At 50.1% G+C, this 25,888-nt stretch overlaps 1 protein-coding gene across 2 annotated transcripts in view; it reads right to left on the reverse strand.

The window, feature by feature from the left end:
* Positions 1-739: 739 nt before the first annotated feature.
* The window catches only part of RAD51D (RAD51 paralog D), a 134,939-nt gene continuing 109,790 nt past the window's right edge, over positions 740-25,888 (reverse strand). Inside the window, exons 10-11 of one of the 2 annotated variants that reach the window (XM_086954738.1) lie at positions 17,607-17,771; positions 740-2,121 (exon numbers count right to left, since the gene is read on the reverse strand). In XM_086954738.1, coding sequence (XP_086810864.1) covers positions 2,038-2,121; positions 17,607-17,771 — 249 coding nt within the window. In that variant the 3' untranslated portion in view covers positions 740-2,037. The remainder of the gene's footprint in view (positions 2,122-17,606; positions 17,772-25,888) is intronic. The other variant, XM_086954739.1, reaches the window with a different exon arrangement.

A 25,888-nucleotide genomic window follows, 5' to 3' on the forward strand; every position in this document is an offset into this window, starting at 1 on the left:
ACATATTTAGGAAGTAAATGTGGCTGATTTGATGCACGCAAATCAGTGAACAAATGAAACATCCAAAGGAGTCCACTTGCGTGAAAGTAGGGGCTCTTTTATCAAACTTGCAAAGCTCTGTTCAAAAGCTGTGGATTGTCTGCTCCAGCCAAAAGATGATGCCAATATGAAGAAGTACAGATTGTCACAACAATGCCCATCTGATACAGTACTATCTCCTGCCTCTGCAGTAGAAGTTGAGTGGGGTTTGGGCTGCCAGCTGCTGGAAACTACTGTAATGTGTGCAAAGGCACAGCTCTCTGTAAAGGTACTTTAATGCACACACTTAACATTTATAGAGACTCTGGAAGTTACAAAACACTAATTATAAATACATCTAGTGCTGAAACGGAGCATTTAATTCCTTGGAACTGAAAGGACCCACAAGCATAAGAGGGCTTTGAGCCTGTAGCTCCAGGAAAAGGCAAGTGCACAACAATCACAATACGCTTGCGCTCAGACTGTGCTTGTAAGGAAGGGCTTGTTTAGCATGTCTTCTTCTGTCTTTTCTTCTATAATGTCATAATACAGTGCAGGCACAGTGCATACCTACCAGTTCTAAGGAGAATGCTCACCTTACTTTCAAAATTAGGCCTATCTTTATCTACAGTTCCTCCTGCATTTATTAAGTGCAACCTTAGGAGATTCTAAAATAGAGTGTCTGACGACATAACTTTCAAGATTAAACATTTCTTTTAAGGCCTTTCAAAAGATTCTTTAATCAGGCGGCTGGCATGTTCACTTGATATGGACACTATAGGCACATCTGACAACAACTTGGTTTTAACCATAGCAGGTGACTCCCGTTTTTAAATTAGGCTAAAATCCAGAAGAAAAAAGAATACTTGCAAACAGGGGCCAGATGAACAAAGGCACATGTCTTTTTCTTTAGCAGACCCAAACATTTGATGGTTCCTTCCCACACATCTCTGTCCAAAGCAGAAATCATGTCTGAATATTTGCCATGGAACGCCCAGCGTGGGCTATTTACTTGCTCCGTGAGACGCCCTTAGACATATTAATCATATAGTATGACGTACTAAAACTAAGAAAGGTCGAGTGCAGAATTCAAAAACTTAAAGTTGAATGCGTCATAAGAAAGAGGAAGTACGCGTAGTCCACTCTACTCTTATAAAAATATGTTTTTTTCCCACAAGGTAACAAAACACAGCCTGCGCCTATCCTTAAGGGAGTACAATAAACCACAACGAAAACAGGGCTGCTTGGTAAAAAGGAGACCAATCCTGGGAGTGGGCAAACCTATACATGCTTAGATTTTGGAAGTTCTTAAAGTGAACATACTACGTACAAAAAACCCACAATTCTCTTTATCCCGGCCTGCATCCCTAATGATCTTTAACCATGGGCACTCTACAAATGTGCTTCGCTCGAGGACAAGCCGGCTTGGGTTTTGAGATCTATTGTAACAAGCTTAACTGATTTAGAAAAATTAAAGCCCTTAAACTAATGATACTCAAAGTAAAATCATTACCTTCACAACACAAATTCATGTCTTTCTCAAATAATTCAAACATTTATTAGTGCCGGCCAGCTGTTCATGTTCTGTCCACCGTCCCAGATGTGCACAGGGTACAGGACTGGGACCTGCTCCCGGATCTGCAGGTCTCTGTTGGAGCTCAGGGAGTCTCCAGCTCCCAGGGACTTTGTAAGAGAGATGCAAGAGATCTCTACATGCAGAGCAAAGAGACCAGCCACGCGGGGCCAGAGCTCTAGAGTCAGATGGTTGAGGAGTATGACAACACAGCCCAGAAGGCCCCCTCCTGATTGAAGGCACTGTGCTATATGCAATCATCCAGTGTCGCACCCATTCCAAGTTGTGTGCTCTCGACGTTGCTCTTTTTCCCTCTGCGGTGCGGAATTCTTTTCATGTCCAAGTTGGAAAAAGGCTATTTCCAGATACGCCTGGAAGTCCATCTCAGGTCCCTATGCGCTTGTCTTAACATAGTATGGTGGGCATGGACGTGCTTTTCACCCATGTCACGATACCCTTCCCGATGCAGCAGAACCAGCGCCCAGAGATGCACAGGTCTTGATCTCCAACAATGCCTGGAGGCCGGTCGGCTAGAAGAGAGGAAATGAAGAGTTAACAATCTGTACGGACACGCTTTGTTTTCCAAATGAGTGTCAGCATGGCAGAACGAAGCACTTTTCTCTTTGCAGTTTGACTTAGTTCCATTTCTGATGTTTTTGCATTTTGCGGTTATGAAAAATCTAAAAAACATCCCTTCACTTTAACGGATAAGCTCAAGTCAAGTCAAAAGTATCTTTATGAGGCCAAATGTATGTGACCATAAAAGCACAAAACATAAAATACATTCACAGCAATCAATACAATAATAAGAGAAAACATAAATACATAGGATCATTTAAAAAAACAAACACAATAAAACGTATTCACATAATTTAATTAAAATGCATAATATATCCACAGTTTGATAGCAGCAACAATATAACTGAGTACAGTAGTGCAGGTTTCAGGCAACGCTAGATAGAATTTGCAAATAAATCAGCCCTTCTTTCTGGGAAGTAAAGTGCTTATGCAGAAGCATTAGACATAAAAAACGTATTCGGAGGGTTTAGTACACAGTGGAAAAAAGCATGAAGTGCACGGTGGATTGGGCAGAGACGAGACAGCATCACACGGGCAGCATGGAAGAGAGGAAACTAAGTGCTACCAAGGGGGGAGGCCACTGAAACTTTAGCCACGTTTAAACTCAGCCTGGCCAGATAAAATCTGTGCTCTGGATTAGTAATCAAGGATAACTAATGTTCCAAGCCTGAGGTGGTAAAAATGTGCATATAACTAATGACTGAACTCATATCGAGACTTGTGAATTACGGAAAAGCTAAACCTTGACTAAAATCTCTTTTGTACAAACTCCAAAACTACAAGAGTGCCGTGGCTAAATTCGGACCGTGTGTTACAGGTTTGCAAAAAAAACATATCGGTTTTTAAGTACAGAATGTTCAGCTTTAGAAACCTAACAACTTGGATTTACAAGTTGGTTGACTCAAAAATACATGCATACTTATAGACATACATTATACAGCCCCATGACTTAAACAAAGTACCCTTCCACTCTTGATAAAATTAACAATGAAGTAGGTGTTTTATACGTTTACTTGGGTTTTCTCAGCATCCACCATTTGGCAGTTCCTTTTAAGAAGGCTTCCTTTTTTTCTCTTATCGGTTTATGAAAAAATGAGATTCCAGTGGAAGAAAGGATTACGAGACTTCCTTAAACATATGTTAATGTAGAGAGATTCCTGCTCAACAAGCACTGCTTGGCCCTCCTGATAGTGATCACGAAGGTATGAAATTTAAATTCTAAGGAACGCCTAGCTCTGAAAAAGGGCTTTGAGCCCACACGAGTATTGCCCAAATGTAGCTTATGGGACAAGCATAGTTTGGGAGTTTGATAAAAAAAAAAAAATAGAGTTAGGTTCGATGCATATAAAATTAGAACCAAGATAGTTGAAACCAATGAAAGAGAAAACTCAAACAGACCACCACAGTAGCTTAAAAAAAATAGCTTTATATGCAGTCAACAAAGAAGTGGAGAGAGGGGGCATGGCAAACAGCCCAAGATGGCTGTCGCATAAGCGACGAGCTCCCGGACCCAGGGAAATTATCATATGACTATCCCCTTATAATTCTATGTGAAGCCACGCCGAAGGGCTGCCCACCAGCAAGGTGTCCTCCGATGGCGGATTTGCCCCCTGTTGCAGTGACAGAGAGCCCTGAGAATGGTAAAGTTGAGGCCTGAATGATCTCGGCGGTGCCGCCTGAAGGCACTGAGCTCCAGGGGCAGAAAGAATTTGCCCGCGTATTCAGAGGAGCCGGCGACGACAAACTGGATGAAAGTCAGGCCCTGCATAGAGCGACTGCAGCGGAGGAGAGAGTAGACTAGTCGGCCCCCAGTTCGGCGTGATCTTTGGAAGTATCGGGGAGGAACCAGCAGACATGTGACCGACCCACTGCCTGAAGCCCGCAAGAAGCTGTGCGCATGCTGACGAGCTGGACCTACCACACCGAGAGGTCTCCAGGAGAGAAGGTCAGTGATTGTAGGGTCAGAGATTGTGGGACCTGCTGCCCCCGAAGCCCAGTAAAAGCTGCATGCATCCAGTTGATTAAGGCGGCGAAACCGGTGGCCCCCCACCCCCTCTTAGGAGAAGGGTGAAGGCTAGACTCCCTCCTGCTCTATTGCTCACCCTCCATGGGCGCAGGGTGCTTGTGAATGACCCGTGGTGGAGGGGTGACAGGTGAGGCCGCACGTCTCTACAAAGCTCAGAACTCCCAGCTTCCGGGAACTACCTTTGTGAATGCTCTCATACCCGCTATCCAGTGCACTGGTAAAGCTTGTGGAAGGTGGAGGGCCTCCCATGTGTTGAGACATCCTATCATGATTACACAACCTTTTGGAGATTAAAGGTCTGAGGGTAATTTGCTGATTTGCCACTCTGGGTAAATACACAACCTCTCCTGACACCGGGAGCCAGAGTTGCCAAGCAACTACTGGACACACCTGCTGCTGACAACCATGCAGAGTACTTAGTACCACCACATCACCAAGACGTGGACAACATTAACTGTGCACGGTGTATCAACCACTCCACACCTCACTTATCAGCTCTACCCGGCCCATTCTCCAAATCACTGGGCTTAATACGGAATAAGCTGTGCATGTGATCTTGCTCATCGCATCTATAACCATGGGGCGCACAAGACCCAAGGTGGAAACCCCCTTGGCAAGGGTCCATTCCCAATCTCCACCTTCAGAGGCCTCCTCAATTCACTCCTTCCCAGGGGATACAACGTTCCTAACCACCCCCACGGATAAATTAGACATGGATTTGCAGGTAATCCGCGGGTCCAGACCTGCTATTGCCCAACAACTAGGAGCCAACTCCACCAAACTTGGTCTTTTAAAAGATGACTATCAGAAGTTAGCGGGCAGAGTCAAGACTACAGAAGTGACGCTAGACACAGTGACTTCTGAAGTCCAAGAGAATTCAACAGAATTACTTCAACTGTGCCAGCAAGTGGAGATGCTCCAGGCCCGAGCATATGATGCGGAAGGGAGGTCCCGCCAGAATAATTTACGCATAGTGGGTCTTCCGGAAGGGGTGGAGGGCCCTCGACCGACACTCTTCATTGAAAAAAAGGCTTAAAACTAAGGTAACCCCCTTGTGACTTTCAGACCACTTCACAGTAGAACGGGCGCACTGAGTGCCCTCTAAAGAGCCAATCCTTGGTGGAAATCGACGTCCGTTTCTAGCAAAAATATTGAATTACAGAGATCGTGATCCAGTCCTGCAAACTGCCCGTGATAATGGTCGTCTTATTATCAATAATACTAAAGTCTCAATATTTCCTGACTATACATTGGCAGTGCAGCGCAAACACTCTTCTTTCCAAAGCATCAAAACTCACTTTTGCATATCTGGCCTCGTGTTCGCACTCCTCTTTCCGGCCAAGTTGAAAGTCCTTCATATCCTCCTTCCGGCCAAGTTGAAAGTCCTTCACAATCAGCGCTCTAATTTTTTATTGAAGCCACGGAAAGTGCACGGGACTATATGAAAAGACACTTCCAAGATGCTGTCACAAATGGGCACCACATACAATCAATGCCGAAATCACAACGACCCCGCGTAGGTGCAGAAGAGGATTGACTACTCAAGACAGTCTCATCGTGGCCCCGTCACCCCGGACTGGCCTTCGAGGGAAAGCAGAAGGCTTAGATGGAAGACACTACAGACTGTCGGACTGCCCATCAGTTCCAGTACCTCCCGGGCTGCATCATCAGACTCAGAATCCGGGGGGAGCGTCGCTCTGTTCCCCTCTGTGTCCTCGCAGCGCAGCAACGATCTACTGATCTGAGACCCTGAGAGATATTTCACCCCGCCGCTTACTTCTAACTGCTGCTCACTGTTAAATCCTTTTCTTATGAGAAAAGGATGGTGTAAGGATGGGGATTCCTCTGGAAGTGGAATAAGGCTCTATACAGTAAATGTCATATTAAATTTACATACAAAAAATTACATAGAACCTACAAATGTTATCGCAGTGGTCCCTCTCCACGCGCCATGATGTCATTATATTGAAAACAAGGGATGTCACATAATGCCTTTTAGATTACCACCAGAGGTCTGAACTATAAGGTAACGCCAATAGGAAGAAACCCACACATTCATTGTTGCTTGACCGGACTCTTTTCCTACCCCGAAATTAAAAGCACTTGTTATCTTACAGTTTACTACGTTCTTGATTGTTATTGTAAAGTTTGGTCGAAAGACGTTTAATTGCTTGACCGAGTATCTGGTACCTATTCAATGGTTCAGCTTGATGTTGATCATAATTTGAGTTTATGATGACGATCTGATCTATGGTAGGGGGCGAGACCTCTGCATTCCTAATCCAAATCCCAATGTCGACAGTAGCTAAAACATATACATTTCTCACCTGGATTGTCCGTGGTATGGGTTAAGTTCAAAAGAGGCACAGAATATTAGCTCAATTATGCACAGATAGTATATCTCCAGGAAACGCACCTACTGCCCATAGAGGCACTCAAACTGAACAGAAGATGGATGGAGCAATTACATGCTATCGCCTATACAGCCTTCTTGCGGGGTGCTGCAGTATGGATATGTGCTGGGATCTCATTTGCAGTAACAGAATCCAAGATCAATGACCAAGGCAAATATGTGCTATTAAATGGCACGCTGGATGGGAAACGGGTGATGCTTGTCTCTGTGTATGCACTAAACAATGATCATGAAGCGTTCCCGACCAGTCGGTCGCTTGCCCTGGTGGACTGGGCACAATATCCCTGGCCAATAGGCGGTGACTTCAATGCCGTCATTGATACACCACTGGACCGGGTACACCTCCACTCCCAGGTACAATAATAACACACTAAGCCAAGGTCTTATGCCAATAGGTATCAGGGTGGAATCTGGAGGATGTCTGGTGAGCCAAAAACGGTGGAATGCAAGAATATTTCTTCTATTCTCATCCCCATGACCTCCATTCTCGCTTTGCTCCCAGCTGTGACACATACTACCGTTTTTTTGGGCAAGACTATCTCGGACCATAACCCACTTGAACTGATACTTAATGGGGGCCGTATACCTTCCCTGATCCCACCTTGGCGCTTACAAGCCCAGCTTTTAGAAGATTTGTTATTCAGAACCACAGTGCCTACCATAATTACCTCCTATTTTACTGAAAACACAGAAACAGCCACTACACAATCGAAGGAATGGGAAACCTTCATGGTTTTGACCCGGAAAGTCTCAATGAGTGCAGTAGTGGGAGCGAGGCATGAGGTCTCCCGAGACATTACTGAGCTAGAAGCAGAATTACAATCCCTAGAGGTAGCTGCCCAGAATAGTGCACTAGAGGAAGGAAAACTATGAGACGTCAGGGTGAAATATGCAGAATTATTAATGCAGAATTATTAGAACTCCTGCGATTAATTGACCTGAACGCTTACACCCAGCAATCACATACAGAAGCAGACAGGTTTGAGTTTGAGTTTAAAAATATTTCTAGAGCGCGCGTACACCAGGCGGTTTCTTGGCGCTATGTGATACTACTACTCAAGGGGCAGAGAAACTGAGGGACAAGGGGAGGTTAAGAAGGGAAGGCTTGGGAAAAGAGGAAGGTTTTTGTGAAAAAGGGGGTACTGGGAACAGGATCTCAAATGAAAAGGGAGAGAGTTCCAAAAGGCCGGGGCCGTGGTAGAAAATTTGGAGCCTCCCCATTTTTTCCGTTTGAAGCGAGGGACAGTGAGAAGTTGATGAGTAGCAGAGCGCAATTCTCTAGACGGGGTGTAGTCGTGGATAGCCGTGCTGATGAAAGACGGGGCAAAGCCGGACCGGGCTTTGAAAATGATGCAGCCAAGCTTGAATAGGGCACGTTGCTGGACAGGAAGCCAGTGTAAAGATTTGAGAAGGGGCGCGACATGTTGTGATTTGGGAAGATTGAATACCAGACGAGCCGCCTGGTTTTGGACCAATTGGAGACGCCTCACGAGGTACGCTGGCATGCCATGGTAGAGGGCATTGCCGTAGTCCAAGCGGGACGTCACCATGGCCAGAAGTATTGATTTGAGGGCGGATGGAGAAAAAAACCGGGAGACTTTGCGGATTGTCCGGAGGGAGAGGAAGGCAGAGGAGACGACAGCACTAACTTGAGAGTGGAGGGAAAGTTGATTATTGAGTTTGAACCCGAGGGTCTTAACAGAGGGAACGGGAGTAGGTAGGGGACCTAAAGAAAGGGGCCAGAAAGAAGAAGACCAAGGACTGGAACAACCACCCGTCAACACCAATTCCGTTTTGTCGGGATTGAGTTTCAGGTGGTTGAAGTTCATCCAGTCCTGGATAAAAGTCATGATAGACTGAAAATTAGAAATTGACCCGGGGGAAGACGAGAGAGAGAAGATAAGCTGGAGATCATCTGCATAATTGTAGACAGAGACCTCCAGCTGCTGTAAAACAAAAACAAGGGGGGCAATGTAAAGGTTGAATAGCAGTGGGGACAAAGAGGAACCTTGGGGGACCCCACACTGGACTGGGCGGAAGTGAGCTGAGTACTCACCCAAGCGAACTGCTTGAGTGCGGCCGCTCAAGAAGGAGGATAGCCACAGCAGGGCCGTCCCTCCGATTCCCGCCGCCTCGACACGTGAAAGTAAGATGGCGTGGTCCACCGTGTCGAACGCGGCGGAGAGATCGAGGAGGACCAGGGCCTGGGGCTGACTAGTATCCATGCCCTCCCGGAGGTTGTCCAGGACAGATATTATCACTGACTCAGTAGAGTGTGCAGGGCGGAATCCAGCCTGCCTGGGAGCTAAGACGCTGTTCCTTTCCACAAATGAACTCAGAGTTCTAACAACATGGCATTCTAGTACCTTTGCCAGGAAAGGCAGGAGGGAGATCGGACGGTAGTTGGCTGGGTCAGAAGAGTCTGCACCAGGTTTTTTTAAAATAGGAACAATCACCGCCGATTTGAGTGATGGAGTGACAATACCCTGGGATAGCGAACTGTTGAGAAATGTGAGGGGCGGTGAGGGGCAGGAGGAATAGATCTGTTTCAGGATATAGGTGGGGCAAGGATCCAGGGGGGAGCCGGACTTGACCAGCGGGAGAATGGAGAAAAAAGAATCAGTCGTGAGGAGGGGAATCGAGTCAAGACGTACTGCGACTGGAGGACAGCAAGGGTTGGTGAAGGAGGGGGATGGAGGGGGAATCTTGGCTTTGATCGTGCTAATTTTGTCGAGAAAGAAGGAATTGAGAGAATCGCAGAGTGGTTGCGAAGAAGACGGTTTAAGTGAGGCTCTATCGGAATAGGCAAGATCTTGAACGATGGAAAATATTTCTCTGGACCGATTCTCTGCAAGCTGAATTTTAGATGAGAAATAAGCCTTCTTAGTTTCCAAAATAGATTTCTTGTATTGGGCTAGAAGAGTGATATATCGTTTTTTTAAGGTAGGACAATAGTCCCACCGCCAGAGGCGTTCCGCTTGGCGGAGATAGAGTTTTTGAGTCTTCAAATCATCGGAAAACCAGCGGTTAGCGTCTTTGGATCGCTTAGATGAAATGCGCTTAAGAGGGGCGACTGAGTCGCAGCCCGCCCGCAGCCAGCCGTTGATAGATTCCGCTTGTTCAAACAATGGCAGCCCTGAGAGATCGGGGCTGGACAAGGATAGTGTGGCGGACAGGGCCGCTACGTCTACGCGGTTCCATGATCGCGCCCAGATGTTTTTGGCGAGGGGGGGCTTAGAAGGTGAGAGGAGGGATAAAGAAAAGGTGATCAGAAAGTGGTCGGACCAAGCACAGGGAGAGATGGATAGTGAGATGACGGGCAATCTCGGTACCAAATTTGGTCGAGGATGTGTCCTAAAGTGTGAGTAGGGGCATGAACAGCAGAAGTGAGATTGAGAGAACGAAGTGAATCAGAAAACTCCTTGGAAGTTGCACACTCCGCGGGGTCAGATGGCCAAAAATTGAAATCCCCAAGGACAACAATGGAGGAGTGGTTGACTGTCAAGGTGGCCATCAGATCTTGAAAGCTTGGAAGAAACGATTGTGGGGAGGACGGCGGTCGATAGATAAGGACACACGTGAGCGGGGGGGGTCAGGGAAAGTGAGCGGGCTACTAAACAGTCTGATGAACCCAAGGAGGAAAAGGCTAAGGATTGAAACGTGAGTTCTTTGCGGGCAATCAGGGCAACACCTCCACCTGGCTTTCCAGAAGAGCGATCAGCTCGGAGAGCATAATAAGAAGGGGGGAGAATTGCCAGTAGTGAGGGAAGAGAGCTGTCCGAGAACCAAGTCTCAGTAAGAAATAACAGGTCGGGTTTATGGGACTCCAGTAACGTAAAGAGGTCGAGCTGATGTTTGACAGCCGATCTAGTATTAAGATACATTGCAGATACTACTGTAGGGGACGAGCCCGTGGGAGGCGGGACCGAAGGGCGACCAGTCCGAGGCAGGGCGAGGGACGAGTGTGGGAGAGGGCTTGAAGAGTAAGAAGGCCAAGCCTGGTGATTCGGGCTAGAGTAGTTTCAGCTAATGGCCACTTGCCTTGGAGATCGGTCAGCTGCGAGCGAGAGTATTTAATGATAGAGGCAGAGTGACCAGCCTCTAGCCTCGGTCGGTCGCGGACGGGCGCAGACTGGCTTTCCTTAGGCGCGCCCGCTGCGCTCGTCCGCTGCGCTTCCGGGGGAAGCACATCTTTATAGGAGGGGGAGCAAGAGGGTGGGCGTGGCCTCCGAAGGGGGCGTGGCCTGTGGGCTGATCGGGGCGCTGTAACAGCGTTCCAAGCCTGCTGAAAGCGGCGAAAATCCCGTTTTTCAGAGCGCAGTGAGTGAGGGGGTAAGTGGGTTTAAAATTCAAATGCAGCCAAAAACACACAAATTAAAATACCAATCTCCCGGCTTTCCGCCTCAGGAGTGTAGCATTACATGTGGTGACGCTCGTAGTCAGCGTCCCTTTTGTAGCTATGGGCGGTGGGCGTGGCCTCCGAAAGGGGCGTGGCCTGTGAGCTGATCGGGGCGCTGTAACAGCGTTCCAAGCCTGCTGAAAGCGGCGAAAATCCCGTTTTTCAGAGCGCAGTGAGTGAGGGGGTAAGTGGGTTTAAAATTCAAATGCAGCCAAAAACACACAAATGTAAATAATCTCCCGGCTTTCCGCCTCAGGAGTGTAGCATTACAGGTATGGCACATTACTGGCTCGTATAATACAGCCACAGCTTTCCCCCATGCCCATACTATCGATTATCACGCCAAATCAGAGACTAGTGAGTACTCAGCTCAAAGTCAATATGGTATTCTATAAATACTACCCTCAATTGCATGCTGTCCCAACACTTTCCCTGGTGGAATCAATAGATGATTTTCTGGCGGCGATACCCCTCTCTGTGCTCTCTGTTATTGAAGTTAAAGGCCTGATCTCCCCTATTCAAAAAGCAGAAATTCGCGAAGCCATAAAGGAATTAGCTCGTAACAAAGTACTGGACTTGGACTACATTCCCATAGAATTCTACTCTCGATTTACATCACAATTAGTGCCAAAATTGCTCCAAATGTATGTAGCATCTCTAGCTGAGGATATCTTGCTCCCCAGGGTCAGGGAAGCCATAGTGGCCTCATTTTTAAAACCCCATAAACCGGCCACTGAACTATCCTCCTATAGGCCCTTATCAATCCTGATTATGGAAAATAAGATCCTTAGTAAGATCCTAACCTCCCTCCTCCTTCCCTTGCTCCCCAAGCTGATACGTTCAGACCAAAGTGGCTTGATACCCCGCCAAAACATTCTTTAAATATACGCCACCTCTTCAGCTTAACTGACACGGCCCAAGACCAAGTCCCATACGCTGGATATATAATCGCTGGATATCAGGCAAGTTTTTGGGACTAAATGCTTGCCATATTGAGAAAACTTGAGAATATTGCCGTTGGGTAAAATTACTCTACAGAATGCCCACAGCCAGAGCGTAAACTGCTCAAAAAATCTCTGTATCGTACCGGATATTTTGTGGGGCACGTCAAGGATGTCCCCTATCCCCACTTCTGTTTGTACTGGCAATGGAGCTGTTAGCCCAACAGCTTCGCCTAACGATGAGACCAAATGGCATGCCTGTCGGTACTGTCATGCACTCCCTTTAAGCCAACGACATGTTATTATATCTCAGAGATCTATTTATTTATTTAAGTAGCTTATACAGCGCGCAGCTACCCCCGGAGGGGTGTCCCGGCGCTAAAAACAGAGCCTCAGGGAGGGAGGGGTGGAATGAGCTTCTTACAAGACAGGAATCATAATCTGGAGAACAGCCAGGTTTTTAATTTAGCACGGAAGATGGATTCAGACGGGCAGAACCTGAGGTCGAGAGGGAGGCAGTTCCATAGTTTGGCAGTGATTACGCTGAACCCTCTGCCGCCCATTCTGGAACGTCGAAAGCAAGGTACAATCAAGAGGCGTAAGTTGTTAGATCTCAGTGATCTGACAGAATGAGAAATTGATGCTCGCTTTTTCAGGTAGCTAGGTCCCAGGCCGTTGATAGCTCGAAAGGCGAGGGTGAGGATCTTAAATTGAATGCGGCTTGCAATGGGAAGCCAGTGGAGCTCTTTGCGATAGGCGGCAACCGACTGACGGTAGGGATATTTCCGATCAGTCTGGCTGCCGCATTCTGAACGATCTGAAGCCGATCGATCAGATATTGAGGAGCGCCGGCATATAAGCTGTTGGCGTAGTCTAAGTGAGAAGTGATGAGGGCCTGAGTGATTGTTCGGCGGGCGTCCAAGGGAAGGTAAGGAAAGATCTTCTTAATCATGCGCAGCTTCGCGAAGCAGGCAGAGGTGACCTTGTTGACTTGTGCTTTGCACAAGAGAGAGTTATCGAACTGGAAGCCCAGGTTACGTGCTGATTGGACAGGGGTGGGCGCAAGGTCAAGTACTGAGGGCCACCACAGGCTGGGGGAAATAGGTGTTTTCTGGTTAAAAAACAGGACTTCTGTCTTGTCAGCATTCAGTCTTAGGTGATTGTTGGTCATCCAGTCACAGATGTTGTACAGACATTGGCGGAAGTTGGCAAAAGTGGAGTCCGAGTGGTCTCTAAAGGAAAATATCAGCTGAGTATCATCAGCGTAAGAGACCACTCTGACTCAACAAGACTCCACCACTGGGGCCAAGGGTGCGAGATAGACGTTAAAAAACAGAGAGCTCAGGGCAGAGCCCTGCGGAACACCACATAGCAGGGGTTTACCCTCGGATTTGAAAGGCCTGAGCACCACCTTCTGAGTTCTGCCAGTGAGGAAGGATTCAATCCAGGCAAGAGCAGAGCCACCGATTCCGACCTGCTTTAGACGGTTTAGTAGGATTTTGTGAGAGACCGTATCAAAAGCGGCGGAAAGGTCGAGGAGGACCAGCATGGCCTCCTCGCCCCTATCCACGCATTCACGGATAGTCTCAGCCACTTCCAGAAGAGCAGTCTCAGTGCTGAAACCTGCTCTGAATCCGGATTGGGAGTCGTGCAGTAGGGAGTTATCTTCCAGATATTCTGTAAGTTGCAGCTGCACGGCCTTTTCCAAGATTTTTGCGGGTTTGGGGAGGAGGGAGATGGGGCGGTAATTGGAAAATTTGGTAGGATCGGCGTCCGGTTTTTTCAGAATGGGGACCAGCAGAGCTTCCTTCCACGTAGTTGGGAAAATGCCATGATGGAGGGAGGCGTTCCAGATAGAAAGAAAAGAGTTGGCCAGTGAGGGGGCTAGGTCACCCATGGTCTTGGCAGGAATTGGGTCGGAAGGGGAACCAGATCTGCATTGGGTGAATAGCTTGAGTGCGGACTCAAGAGACAGCTTGTTGTAAGACTGCAGGGAGGCGGATTCCGGGGCCATCACATGGGGGGTCAGGAGGGTACCTCAGGGAATGAGGTACAAATCTTTTCAATTTTTTCAAGGAAAAAGTCCGAGAGTCCATCGCATAGTGCCTGGCTGGAGGGGTTCTGCGTGGCCCTGGCGGGGGGTTTACAAATTCTTTGACAATATTAAAAAGGGTTTTTGAGGAATTCTTGGCGTTGTAGATTTGTAATGAGAAGTAGTCTCTCATGGTGGTTTTTTTTAGTTTTAGAAATTTTTTCAGAGCGGTTTTGTAAATAACTTTGGATTCAGGGTCGTAGTTCTGCCGCCACTTGCGTTCAAGTAGTTTGCATCGGCTTTTTTCCTCACGGAGGGTTGTAGAGAACCAAGGGGCAGAGGGGCGGGTCCTAGCAGAGGAGATGGGTTTGAGGGGGGCGATGGAGTCGATGGCAAGGAGCAATGCAGAATTGAGTCTAGAAACGTTTCCATCAATGTCACTGGATAGAGGGTCTGGCTGAAAGTTGAATAGGGGGTCTAAGGTAGCACAGGTGACTTTGTGCCATTTTCTCCCTAGCTCTTTCCTGAGGACAGTGGGGGCGGGTCTCGAACTTAGCTCTAGGTTGAAAGGAACAAGATGATGATCAGACCAGGTGAGCGGGAGGGAAGGAAAGACTGTGATATTAGAGAAATTAGCAAAGATTAGATCCAGAGTGTGCTCAGCTGTGTGAGTAGGACCCTTGACTAACTGAAGTAAGTTCAGGCTCTGCATTGTTTCTAGCAGGTTGTTAGCTTTCGAGCAGAGAGAATTGTCCACATGGAGGTTGAAATCTCCTCGCACCAAAAAATGTTGGTGTTTGAGGGAGAGATCCGCCAACAGGTGGGTGAGTGCCATTAAAGAGGGAGTTGAGGCAGTAGGAGGGTTGTAAACTAGTGTGCCCGCCAATACTACAGCCGCGGTATCCGAGATAGTGAAGTGCAAAGCTTCGATCATCCCGATGTTTGTTAATTTGGTAATAGACAAATTGAGGTGGGATTTTAGGATGATGGCAAGACCACCTCCCAATTTGCCCCCTTCGCGATTGATGCCCTTTAAGAGGTAGCCCGGAGGGGTGGCAAGATGGATGTCGGGAGTGGAGGTATCTGTGAGCCAAGACTCGGTGAGGAACAGGATATCCCAGGCGTCGGAGATTATTGACGTCCATATCTCGTTGGCGTGTCGGGGCAATGAACGGCAGTTAATCAAACCTGCTTTCAGCTTCAGGGGGTGGGACAGGCGTTTTGGCAGGCTGAGGCAGGGAGCGGGGCGAAGGCTCCAAGGCGGACACCCATACACTGACCATACGGATCTACGCTTGGACACCCATACACTGGCCACACTCCTTACCCGATTCGGCTCCATCTCAGGGCTACTGATCAATGCCACCAAATGAAGTGCATATACCTTTTACAATTCATATACTTTACCTACTTGACAGTTTGGAACAACTCAGGATGGAGCCAGTCATGTTTTGATACCTAGGTGCCCAGATCTATAGAGACGCACAGGATGCACTAGAGGGTAACCTAGTTTGCACAATTAACTACCTAAAATCACAGGTGACCTTTTGGGTTTCACTGTCATTATCCAAGATGGTGATGCTACCAAGGTTACTGTATAATTTTTTCAATTTGCCAATAGTTGTCCCTACCTGGGTATTTAAATTCTTAGATTCCTTACTGATAGGCCTAATTTGGAAGAAGGGTCGCTGTCGGATCAGTCTTTCTAAATTACAACTGCCATCGACAAAAGACTGTGTGGGGGCCCGCACTTTAACCCCTTTACTGCGGCGACTATTCCGCCGCAGTGCTAAGGGGGTGGGGCGGGCCGTGCGGCGGCGGTCCCGTGCTCGTGACGGAACCGCTCCGTCACGGTATGCGGGTGAGCTGTGCTTGTGACGGAACTGTTCCGTCACAGCCCCGCCCGCGCTAGAGAACGTTAGCGCAGGCGCGGAATTCACGCCGCGCAGGCGCGGCGAGAGGGCCGTGACGGAACCGTTCCGTCACCAGCACAGCCCACCCGAGGCTCGTGACGGAACGGTTCCGTCACGAGCATGGGAAGGGTTAAGGTGTATTGTATGGTTATGCAGCTTCAGTGGTTGGCATACTGGTGGTCAGACCTTGTTTGAAATTGGATACACACCTGCTCAACTGCGTCTAGGAACCTTACGGGCTCTACTATGCTCAACATCAATAAAGCTGAGCACAGACCCCTTGCTTCTCTAGACCGCAATTCATTTCTGGAAGGTAGCACTAAAGTACACTAAAACACCCACCCCGTATGCCCCGAACATCCCACTTTTTGGCCTACCGATACCACAGGGGATTCTAATGGCCCAGAGGCTGGCCCCCTGGAAGACTGCCAGAGTGACGACAGTGGGATCAATGTTTGCTGATGGAACCCTTATGCCACACGCAGAATTCAACCATACCCATGGTGCACCTAATACATTGTTCCTAATCCGCACTAATATAGTACACTAACTATGGCAACACTGGATGGTGGAGAACCAGGACCCTCCAACATTTTAATTACTGCGGCCACTACACACAATAGGACACAGGACTTATTTGGTGAAATGGCTGTATAGGGGCCTGAGGGAACACCTTTCCATACCACTGCTCCCATTAAAGCAGAAACGGGAGGCTGATATAGCAAGAGTCCTGACTGACAAGGAGTGGACCACGATTCTAGAGAACCCTACAAAGGTCTCTTGCAACACCTGGTTCAAGTTCATACAATTCCCAATCTTACACAGAGCATATCTCACGCCATATAGGGTGCATGCAATGTATCCTGCTGCTACCTCAGGATGCCCCGTTGTCACACACCAGGCGCGTGTCCCTCCCTGGTGGGGTTTTGGAGAGAAGTGATCCGAGACCTATCACATTTAGCAAAAAATCCCTCCTGGTTCTCAATTGAATAATGTATTCTGGGATTATCCCCTCTCCCTCGCACTGCCAAGATATTATGCCACTTTACTGACCTTTCTCTATTGTTAGCGAAAAGGATACTAACACAGCTCTGGAAATCCTGAGCGCCACCCAGGGAGGGGGCATGGAGGAAGGAGGTTATACACTGGGCCACTGCAGAAGGCAAGGCCCTGAAACGAAAAGAGTGCACGGGACTTCACAAAAAACCCATATCTATGGAGTGGTCTCACCTGCTGGAGCAATTCCGGACATACACCTCTGACGCGTAGAGAACTCACAGAGTGTTGACTTCTCTTTCTCAGCCCTCATAACATACACACAAGAACTTACCAGACCGCGCAAGCTAGTTTAGGGGAGACGGAGGGTTGAGCTGTTTGCTCTTATTGAGAACGAATAAACTTTTGATTGTTGATAATGTTTTCTCATGTATGCATCCTATAGGATCTAATTCATGCTATTCCACCATTGACAACCAATGTGATATATAATGATCTCGCAATAATTGACATTCACTAAGTACTGGACTAGCACAGCAAAACTAAGATGCTTGTATGTATGAATACTAACAGAAAACCAATAAAATGCATGTTGAAATAAAAACACACAAGTTGAGATATAAAAGGGCACGGCAGCACAACGGAAATGCTAAAAAAGCCATAGGAGACCCAAATAAGTCGCCAAAGTCATCAACATGCTGCAACCATTTACTAACCTGTCGCGGTGACTTGGTTAAGGTGGCAATGCGCTGATTAGTCGACTCCACATAAAAACCATGTTTCTGTTCCAGAAGAATGCGGGTGCTCGGCACAAAACCCCAGGAACGGCCTAGGGCAGGTCTGAGGGCACCCCCACCTTCACGAATCACATGGTTAGTCACCTGCAGAGAAATAACTCAGAACATTGTACAATAACAACAAATTCAACTCTAAAGGTGCACAGCAAAAGTAACCTCGATCAACTCGATACAGGTCTAGGGTCATTATTTATAGCCCTTCAAACATCATGATGGTGGAGGGGCTGTAAACAGGCTACTGAAGGATTCAGAACATTTATATTTTGTAAGGGGCTAAGTGAATGTAATAGAAAATGTCAGCTTTGAAATGAGGAAAGCACACCTTTGTCCTACTTGTGAACACTGAACAAGTAGAGTAAAGGAATAATCCTCAAGATTATGTAATGGGGAACACAGCTTAAAGTAAACACTTCCAAAGATATGAAGGTGCTGTCGTGCCAGATATTGCTGTGTTAGTTTCCTTAGCCATATTCAGCTTGTCCATAAAATAGTGTGTTGTGTTTTAACAATCTCTGAAAAGCTAGTCTTTCACAGCTTCACTGTCTTCTGCAACTGAAAGTGTACCAGTACAGTACTACTGTTTCGTACAACGTTCATCTGGACACAAGGATTCCAAATTAAATTTTAATTCTGAGGCAGGGCATCAAACTTTGTATCATGCAATACAGCGCCATACTAGCTCTTCTAAGCAAACACTTCTTTTGAGACCAAACACACTAAATTCTACAAATGTGATTTCAAAAGGCCACCCTCAGATGTCAGGTCTCTAGGATGTACAATAGCTATTCTAAGGATATAACCACATTGTGAAGAGCTTCGGGTGTTCTTAAATCCAACTCACTTTATTCTATATTATGCACAAAAGCAAAGCCACACTGCTACAATAATTGGTTCAGCAAACCTGAAATACTCCTGTACTATAGAAAGAGGTAAAGTAGGTAGTTGATCAGATGATGGGTATGAAAATGTACATTTGTGGACCAATATTTGTCTCCTTCAATTATACCAACCCATCTTTTATTAGAGAGACTAGTGATTTCTTTAGTCCCTAATTGGTTTTATTTTTCCCCTTTCTTTCTCGTAAAATATTCATCACTTTAATGCACGTCATAGAACAAATTACAACTCCCTATCTTCCTTTCGTAAAATCTTCTTGGGCGTTCTCAAGAATTAGCATGTGAAATGCGCTTTAGTTCTTTGCAGATAAGAGTAAGGAAATCTGAATCTATCAGAAGTCACTCACTACAAACCAACACTTTCTCTGTCTTCTAAAGTTTATGAAATGAAAATGGCTTGTTCTTCCTTGAAGTGTCATAATTCAACACTCAATTGTGTCCAGTGCACTGCATCTAGAATTATAGAAAAGTAGCTGTGGATAATAGGGAGGTTATTTGCCAAGGGGTTCTGAGTGACGACGAGAGCAAAGCTCAAGTTGTTGCTGATGTCACTTAGAACCCTGAGGTGATTAACATCCACCTTATTCACGTCTTACCTATATGTACTTTTATGTTGTCCCCCCACCCCAAATCATCTGCTCCCAACATGGACACATGAGGGGAAGAGTAACGGGGAACTTTAAATAGATACAAAATTGCATTAATTCAAACCATCTCCTGCAAGACTACTAGTTTGACTTCAGATCACGCTGCAGCATGAAGCCCACTACTTTACTGTTGGACAGGCCACATGACGGGCCGCTCTCCCCCGGCTCGACCAGGCCCGAGCCCAGTCACGCAAGCACCACACACCACCATTGCACGCCCTGCGTCCCCTCAGGGACACCTGCCCCCGAGCATGATAACCTCGTGGGTCCGATCCACGGCCGACCCACGCGCCCAGCCCGGGCCGCCATCTTGGACTCTTCGCCACGAGGCCGCCTGGCCCCCGATCGACCTCAACCCTGGGCCTAGCCCGGCCTCAGACATTCCGGCACCACCCTCCACCCAGGAGGTGAGCGAGCTACTTGGCCAGTCAATGGGAGAAAGAGGTGTCGATGGTTCTCCCCCGGCCAGTGCCGCTCGCCCATCGCCTCCCCGGGCGCTGGCTCCACCCCCCTGCTGGGTGTCTGGACTCCCTCATCCCGGACCTCCCGACCTCCAAGTGCGAGGGTCCGGACATCAAAGCACGCCAGCCCTATAACTGGGGCAGCTCCAGAACAGGAAGGCAGTTGTATCTTGGAGTCGAGAGACGAAAGAAGAACTCATCCTGGACGGACTACTGGCGCTGCCGTAGCTCTGTCCTGTGCACCATCATCCTGCCTGTTGGCGCTGCCACAGCCGTCGTAACCTTCATCCTTCACCGTCGTCCGGATCTGCTGGCGAGGCCGCGGACCGTTGTAACCGTCATCTGCATCGGGACCTGCTTGGCTTCTCCACGGCCCGTCGACCATCCTTCATCCATCCCGGGACCTGCTTGGCTCCTCCACGGCCCGATCAGCAAACCCACCGAGCTCGAGGATTGAGAGCTATTGAACTCATTGGTAACTAAGACTGACCCGCTACCCTTTTCCTCAACCAGAGATCAGAACCGAGGGGACCCCTGAGTCCAGACCTCCTTGTATTATATCAACGTAACCTAAGAAGTGCATATAAAGTCTCGTTAACCTTCAATCTTGTGTGGTGTCCGTCTGTGGGGGGGAAGTTACTTATCTGTACAGTCGTTGGAGACGGCTCTCCCTGGAGACCTCTCCCCGTAATCTCGGCCGACCCTCCCGGTCCGTCTAACATTGGTGGCCAGCGGCGCGATCCGAATCACCGCATAACGTACAGAGAGTAGCTCACCCCACAACGAACAACAATGTCGACTAAAGAGAGCGGAGCAACTGAGAAGTTCCAAATGGAAAAACTAGAGGAATACAGCCATCGTGAACTAAAGCAGTTCTGCATCGAACTAGGTATCGCTACCACCGGACTAAGCACCAAGGACGATTTTAAGCATGCCCTAGAATCTTGGGCAGAGACCGGGGATGTCGAAGCCCCTGAGCAAAGCACCGCGAAAAAGACCAACACGGCCCCTGAAGAGCAAAGAACGGGTCTCTCGCAAGACGAGATCCAAGAAAGAGAAAAAGCCCGACTACACGAACTCGAAATGGCCCGACTCAAGATGGACGTAGAACTCAAATTGGCCGAGCAAAAAATAAACTTAGAGCACCTTCGCCTCCGAGAAGAAAGAGAGGAGAAACAGAGGCAAAGGGAGCTCGAGGAAAAAAGACTAACGTACGAGCACGAGCGGAACCTAGCCGAGATCAACCTGCGCAAACAGAATAAAGAGTTAGGGGTGCCCGACAGACCGTCCACCCCAGGGACCACGGACAAAAAAGTGCACATCCCCAAGGATGTGGTCCGAGAATATTTTCGAGAAGACGACATCCAGCAATGGTTTAAGGCATATGAAATCGCGATGACTGCGCACCGGATCGATAGAGCCGACTGGGGAGCCGGCCTATGGGGCAAATTCCTCAATGAGGGCCGCGATACTCTGTTACAGCTCCCAGACCACCAGATGACCTCCTACGACCATATGAAAGCGGCCCTCCTCACTCGCTATGGCCTCACGCCCGAGATGTACCGTCAGAGGTTCCGAGACTGCACACGCATTCCAGGTACAACTTGGGTGGACTATGTAACGTACTTTAGCCGAGCCTTCGAAGGCTGGATCAGAGGGAACAACGTCACGACCTACGAGCAGTTGTTCAATCTGATGGTATGGGAGCATCTGTCCAACAATTGCTTCATTGAACTACGCCAACACCTCCTCGACAGCAAGCTAACCGATCCCCGGCAGCTCGCAGCTGAAGCTGACCGGTGGGAGATCACCCGAGTGGGCCGGAATGGGTCCTACGAGCAGAACAGGAACAACAATGGTCACTACCGACCCAGAGGAGGAGGAGGGGGCCAAGGACGAGGAAGAGACAATACTCCGGCCGCCCCCGCTACCAGCACCACCCCCCCGGCCAACCGGGGCAGCACCCCGGCGCGACCGGGATACAGAGCCAATGTTACCTGTCACCGATGCCAACGAGTCGGCCACTATGCAAACGACCCCAGCTGCCCGCAGTATCAGAGTCCAAAACCCCGCCATGTGGCCGCCGCGGCACTAGGGGAAGAACAGATCTCCGAGGAACAAGAAACAGACGAGCAAGAGTATCAAGAGTGGGAGCCAGCCGCCATGACTCTCGCGTGCTTAGGGGGAAGAGACATGGTTCCGCGGGTCCCCCTACCCGCTAACACCCAGAAGTACAGCCAATGGGTGAGCATCAATGGACAGCGGGCCGAAGCCCTTCGAGACACCGGGGCTAGTGTGACAGCCGTCCGCTGCCACCTGGTGACCCCAGAACAATATCTACCGAACATTCTCTGCCCTGTACGATCAGCCGACAACTCGGAGAGTCTGTGTCGGATGGCCTGCGTCCCCTTTGAGTGGGGAGGGGTCTCCGGCATGTTGAAAGTAACGGTCCGAGACGACGCCCCCGTGGACTGCCTCCTCGGAAATGACCTGGAAAGCTCCCCGTGGGCAGCCGTGGAGCGAAAAGAACACTTGGGGATGTTGGGCGTCCCAGACTGGGCGTGTGTCACCACCCGGTCCATGGCCGCCCGTGCCAACCATCACCCGGAAGAACCAGAATGGCCGGCGCCTCCGCCTCCGGTCGCCCCCGCCGAGACCCCCGACCAGGACATCCCCCTCGAACCTGCTCAACCTTCCGACCTTGCTAATCTTGACCAGTGGGCTCAAGAAGGGGGACCCACACAAGAACAATTTCGTCAGGAGCAGAAGACCTGTCCCTCCCTTGAGGGACTCCGACAACAAGCGCTCGCCCAAAGCGCAGGGGATACCTCCGGAACTCATTGGGTCTACTGGGACAATGACCTACTGTACAGCGAGCAACGAATCGCCGAGCTGGGGGCCAACCGAGTACTAGTGGTGCCACTCCGCTTTAGAGACTTCCTGCTAAATCTGGCCCACGATGTCCCCCTGGCAGGGCACCTGGGACAAGATAAAACCTACAGCCGCCTAGTGACCCACTTCTTCTGGCCAAAAATGAGAAACGATGTGCACCAGCATTGCCGATCTTGCCCCACGTGCCAAGCCAGTGGGAAGAGCGGCCGCAAATTAAAGGCCCCCCTGCAACCCTTTCCCGTAGTCACGACCCCATTTGAGAGGGTCGGAATAGACATTGTGGGACCCCTAGACCCACGTACAAGACAAGGCCATCGCTTCATCCTAGTACTAGTGGACCACGCCACCCGCTACCCTGAGGCTATTCCTCTCCGGACCGTCACAGCCCCAGTGGTCGGCAGGGCCCTGATGGGGATCTTCTCCCGTGTGGGGTTCCCCCGAGAAGTCGTCAGTGACAGAGGCACGAACTTTATTTCCAAATACATGAAGTCCCTCTGGCAACAGTGTGGGGTCACCTACCGCTTCACGACCCCCTATCACCCCCAAGGAAACGGACTTGTTGAGCGGTTCAATCGCACACTAAAAGGGATGATCGGGGGATTGGAAGAACCCCTCCGTCGCCAGTGGGACGTGCTGCTGCCGTGCCTCCTCTTCGCCTACCGGGAGGTCCCACAGAAGTCCCTAGGCTTCAGCCCATTCGAGCTGCTCTATGGGCACCCAGTACGGGGGCCACTCAGCCTGATCAAAGAAGGCTGGGAGTTGCCTCCGGCCAAGAGTCCTCCAGATGTCTTCCGGTACCTCCTCACCCTCCGCAACCAGTCCCAGCGGTTCAGAGACCTAGCGAAAGCCAACCTAGAGGCCAGTCAAGAGGACATGAAGAGATGGTATGACCAGAACGCCTCATCTATTGAATTCGAGCCGGGGCAACAGGTCTGGGTAATGTCCCCCACAGAACCGTGCGCTCTCCAAGACAAATGGACGGGACCCTTCAAGGTAATCGAGCGCAAGGGACCCGCCACCTATCTGATCGATATGGAGTCCGCCCGGAATCCGCTCCGAGTCCTCCACACCAACAGACTGAAACCCCACTTTGCACGAACAGAACTCAGCCTCTTGATGGCCACAGACAACGGGGTTGAGGACGACTCCGAGCCTCTCCCTGACCTCTTGCGGACCCAGGAGCAAGACGGCTCCGTGGATGGGGCCCGACTCTCGGAGACCCTCACCCAGGAACAACGCCAAGAGTGCCAAGCCCTCCTATCACGATTTGCCAGCCTGTTCTCCCTCACCCCAGGTGTCACTTCCTGGTGTGTGCACGATGTGGACACCGGAGACAGCCCTCCTATCCGCCACCGGGCCTACCGCGTACCTGATCGGGTACGGGCCTGCATCCAGGCGGAAGTAACTAAGATGCTCACGCTCGGGGTCATCGAGCCCTCCGACAGTCCATGGGCCAGCCCGGTCGTACTGGTCCCCAAAGCAGCCGCCCCCGGAACCACACCCGAACTCCGGTTCTGTGTCGACTACCGGGGCCTGAATGAAGTCACCAGAACGGACGCACACCCCATCCCCCGGGCAGATGAACTGGTCGACCGAATGGGCGCTGCCCGCTACCTCAGCATCTTTGATCTAACGGCAGGCTATTGGCAGATCGGCCTCACACCCCGAGCACAAGAACGTTCTGCCTTCTCCACCCCCGATGGCCACTATCACTTCACGGTCATGCCCTTCGGCATGAAAAATGCCCCAGCGACTTTCCAACGGCTCGTCAATCAGGTCCTGGCGGGGCTCGAAGAGTTCAGCGCCGCCTACCTGGACGACATCGCGGTGTACAGCCACCACTGGACCGAGCACCTCCACCACCTCCAAGCAGTGTTGCAAGCCCTTCAGCGAGCTGGCCTCACGATCAAGGCCAGCAAATGTCAAATTGGACAAGGGTCAGTGACCTACCTCGGACACCAAGTGGGAAGCGGTCTAGTGGCCCCTCTTCAACTGAAAATTGCCGCCATCCAGAACTGGCAACCCCCTAACACTCAAACTGAGGTGCGAGCCTTCCTGGGCCTCACGGGCTACTACCGAAGGTTCGTGAAAGACTATGGTACCATCGTGGGGCCTCTCACCGAACTCACGTCGAAAAATCAGCCCAAGAAGGTGAACTGGACCCCAGAGTGTCAAGCGGCCTTCGAACAGCTAAAGGCCGCCATGTGTTCCGCTCCTGTACTCCAGGCCCCAGACTACAGCCGGGAGTTCATCGTCCAGACGGACGCCTCCGACCAGGGCATTGGGGCGGTCCTGTCCCAGGTGAACACCGAAGGCCTTGATCAACCGGTGGCCTTCATCAGCCGGAGACTCCTACCACGGGAGCAACGCTGGAGCACCATAGAGAGGGAAGCCTTCGCTGTGGTATGGGCCCTCAAGAAGCTCCGACCCTACCTTTTTGGCACCCACTTCCGGGTGCAGACTGACCACCGACCCCTGCAGTGGTTGATGCATATGCGGGGGGAAAACCCAAAACTGCTACGCTGGTCCATCTCCTTGCAAGGTATGGACTTTACCGTTGAACACCGGCCTGGGTCTGACCACGCCAACGCGGATGGCCTGTCCCGGTTTTTCCGCCTCGACGAAGAGAGTCCCCAAGAGGATGGGTAACTCTCCCCGCCTTCAGCTGGGGGGGACGCATGTTGGACAGGCCACATGACGGGCCGCTCTCCCCCGGCTCGACCAGGCCCGAGCCCAGTCACGCAAGCACCACACACCACCATTGCACGCCCTGCGTCCCCTCAGGGACACCTGCCCCCGAGCATGATAACCTCGTGGGTCCGATCCACGGCCGACCCACGCGCCCAGCCCGGGCCGCCATCTTGGACTCTTCGCCACGAGGCCGCCTGGCCCCCGATCGACCTCAACCCTGGGCCTAGCCCGGCCTCAGACATTCCGGCACCACCCTCCACCCAGGAGGTGAGCGAGCTACTTGGCCAGTCAATGGGAGAAAGAGGTGTCGATGGTTCTCCCCCGGCCAGTGCCGCTCGCCCATCGCCTCCCCGGGCGCTGGCTCCACCCCCCTGCTGGGTGTCTGGACTCCCTCATCCCGGACCTCCCGACCTCCAAGTGCGAGGGTCCGGACATCAAAGCACGCCAGCCCTATAACTGGGGCAGCTCCAGAACAGGAAGGCAGTTGTATCTTGGAGTCGAGAGACGAAAGAAGAACTCATCCTGGACGGACTACTGGCGCTGCCGTAGCTCTGTCCTGTGCACCATCATCCTGCCTGTTGGCGCTGCCACAGCCGTCGTAACCTTCATCCTTC

Source organism: Lissotriton vulgaris, chromosome 2_1, assembly GCF_964263255.1.
Source record: "Lissotriton vulgaris chromosome 2_1, aLisVul1.2, whole genome shotgun sequence".
Lineage (NCBI taxonomy): Eukaryota > Metazoa > Chordata > Amphibia > Caudata > Salamandridae > Lissotriton > Lissotriton vulgaris.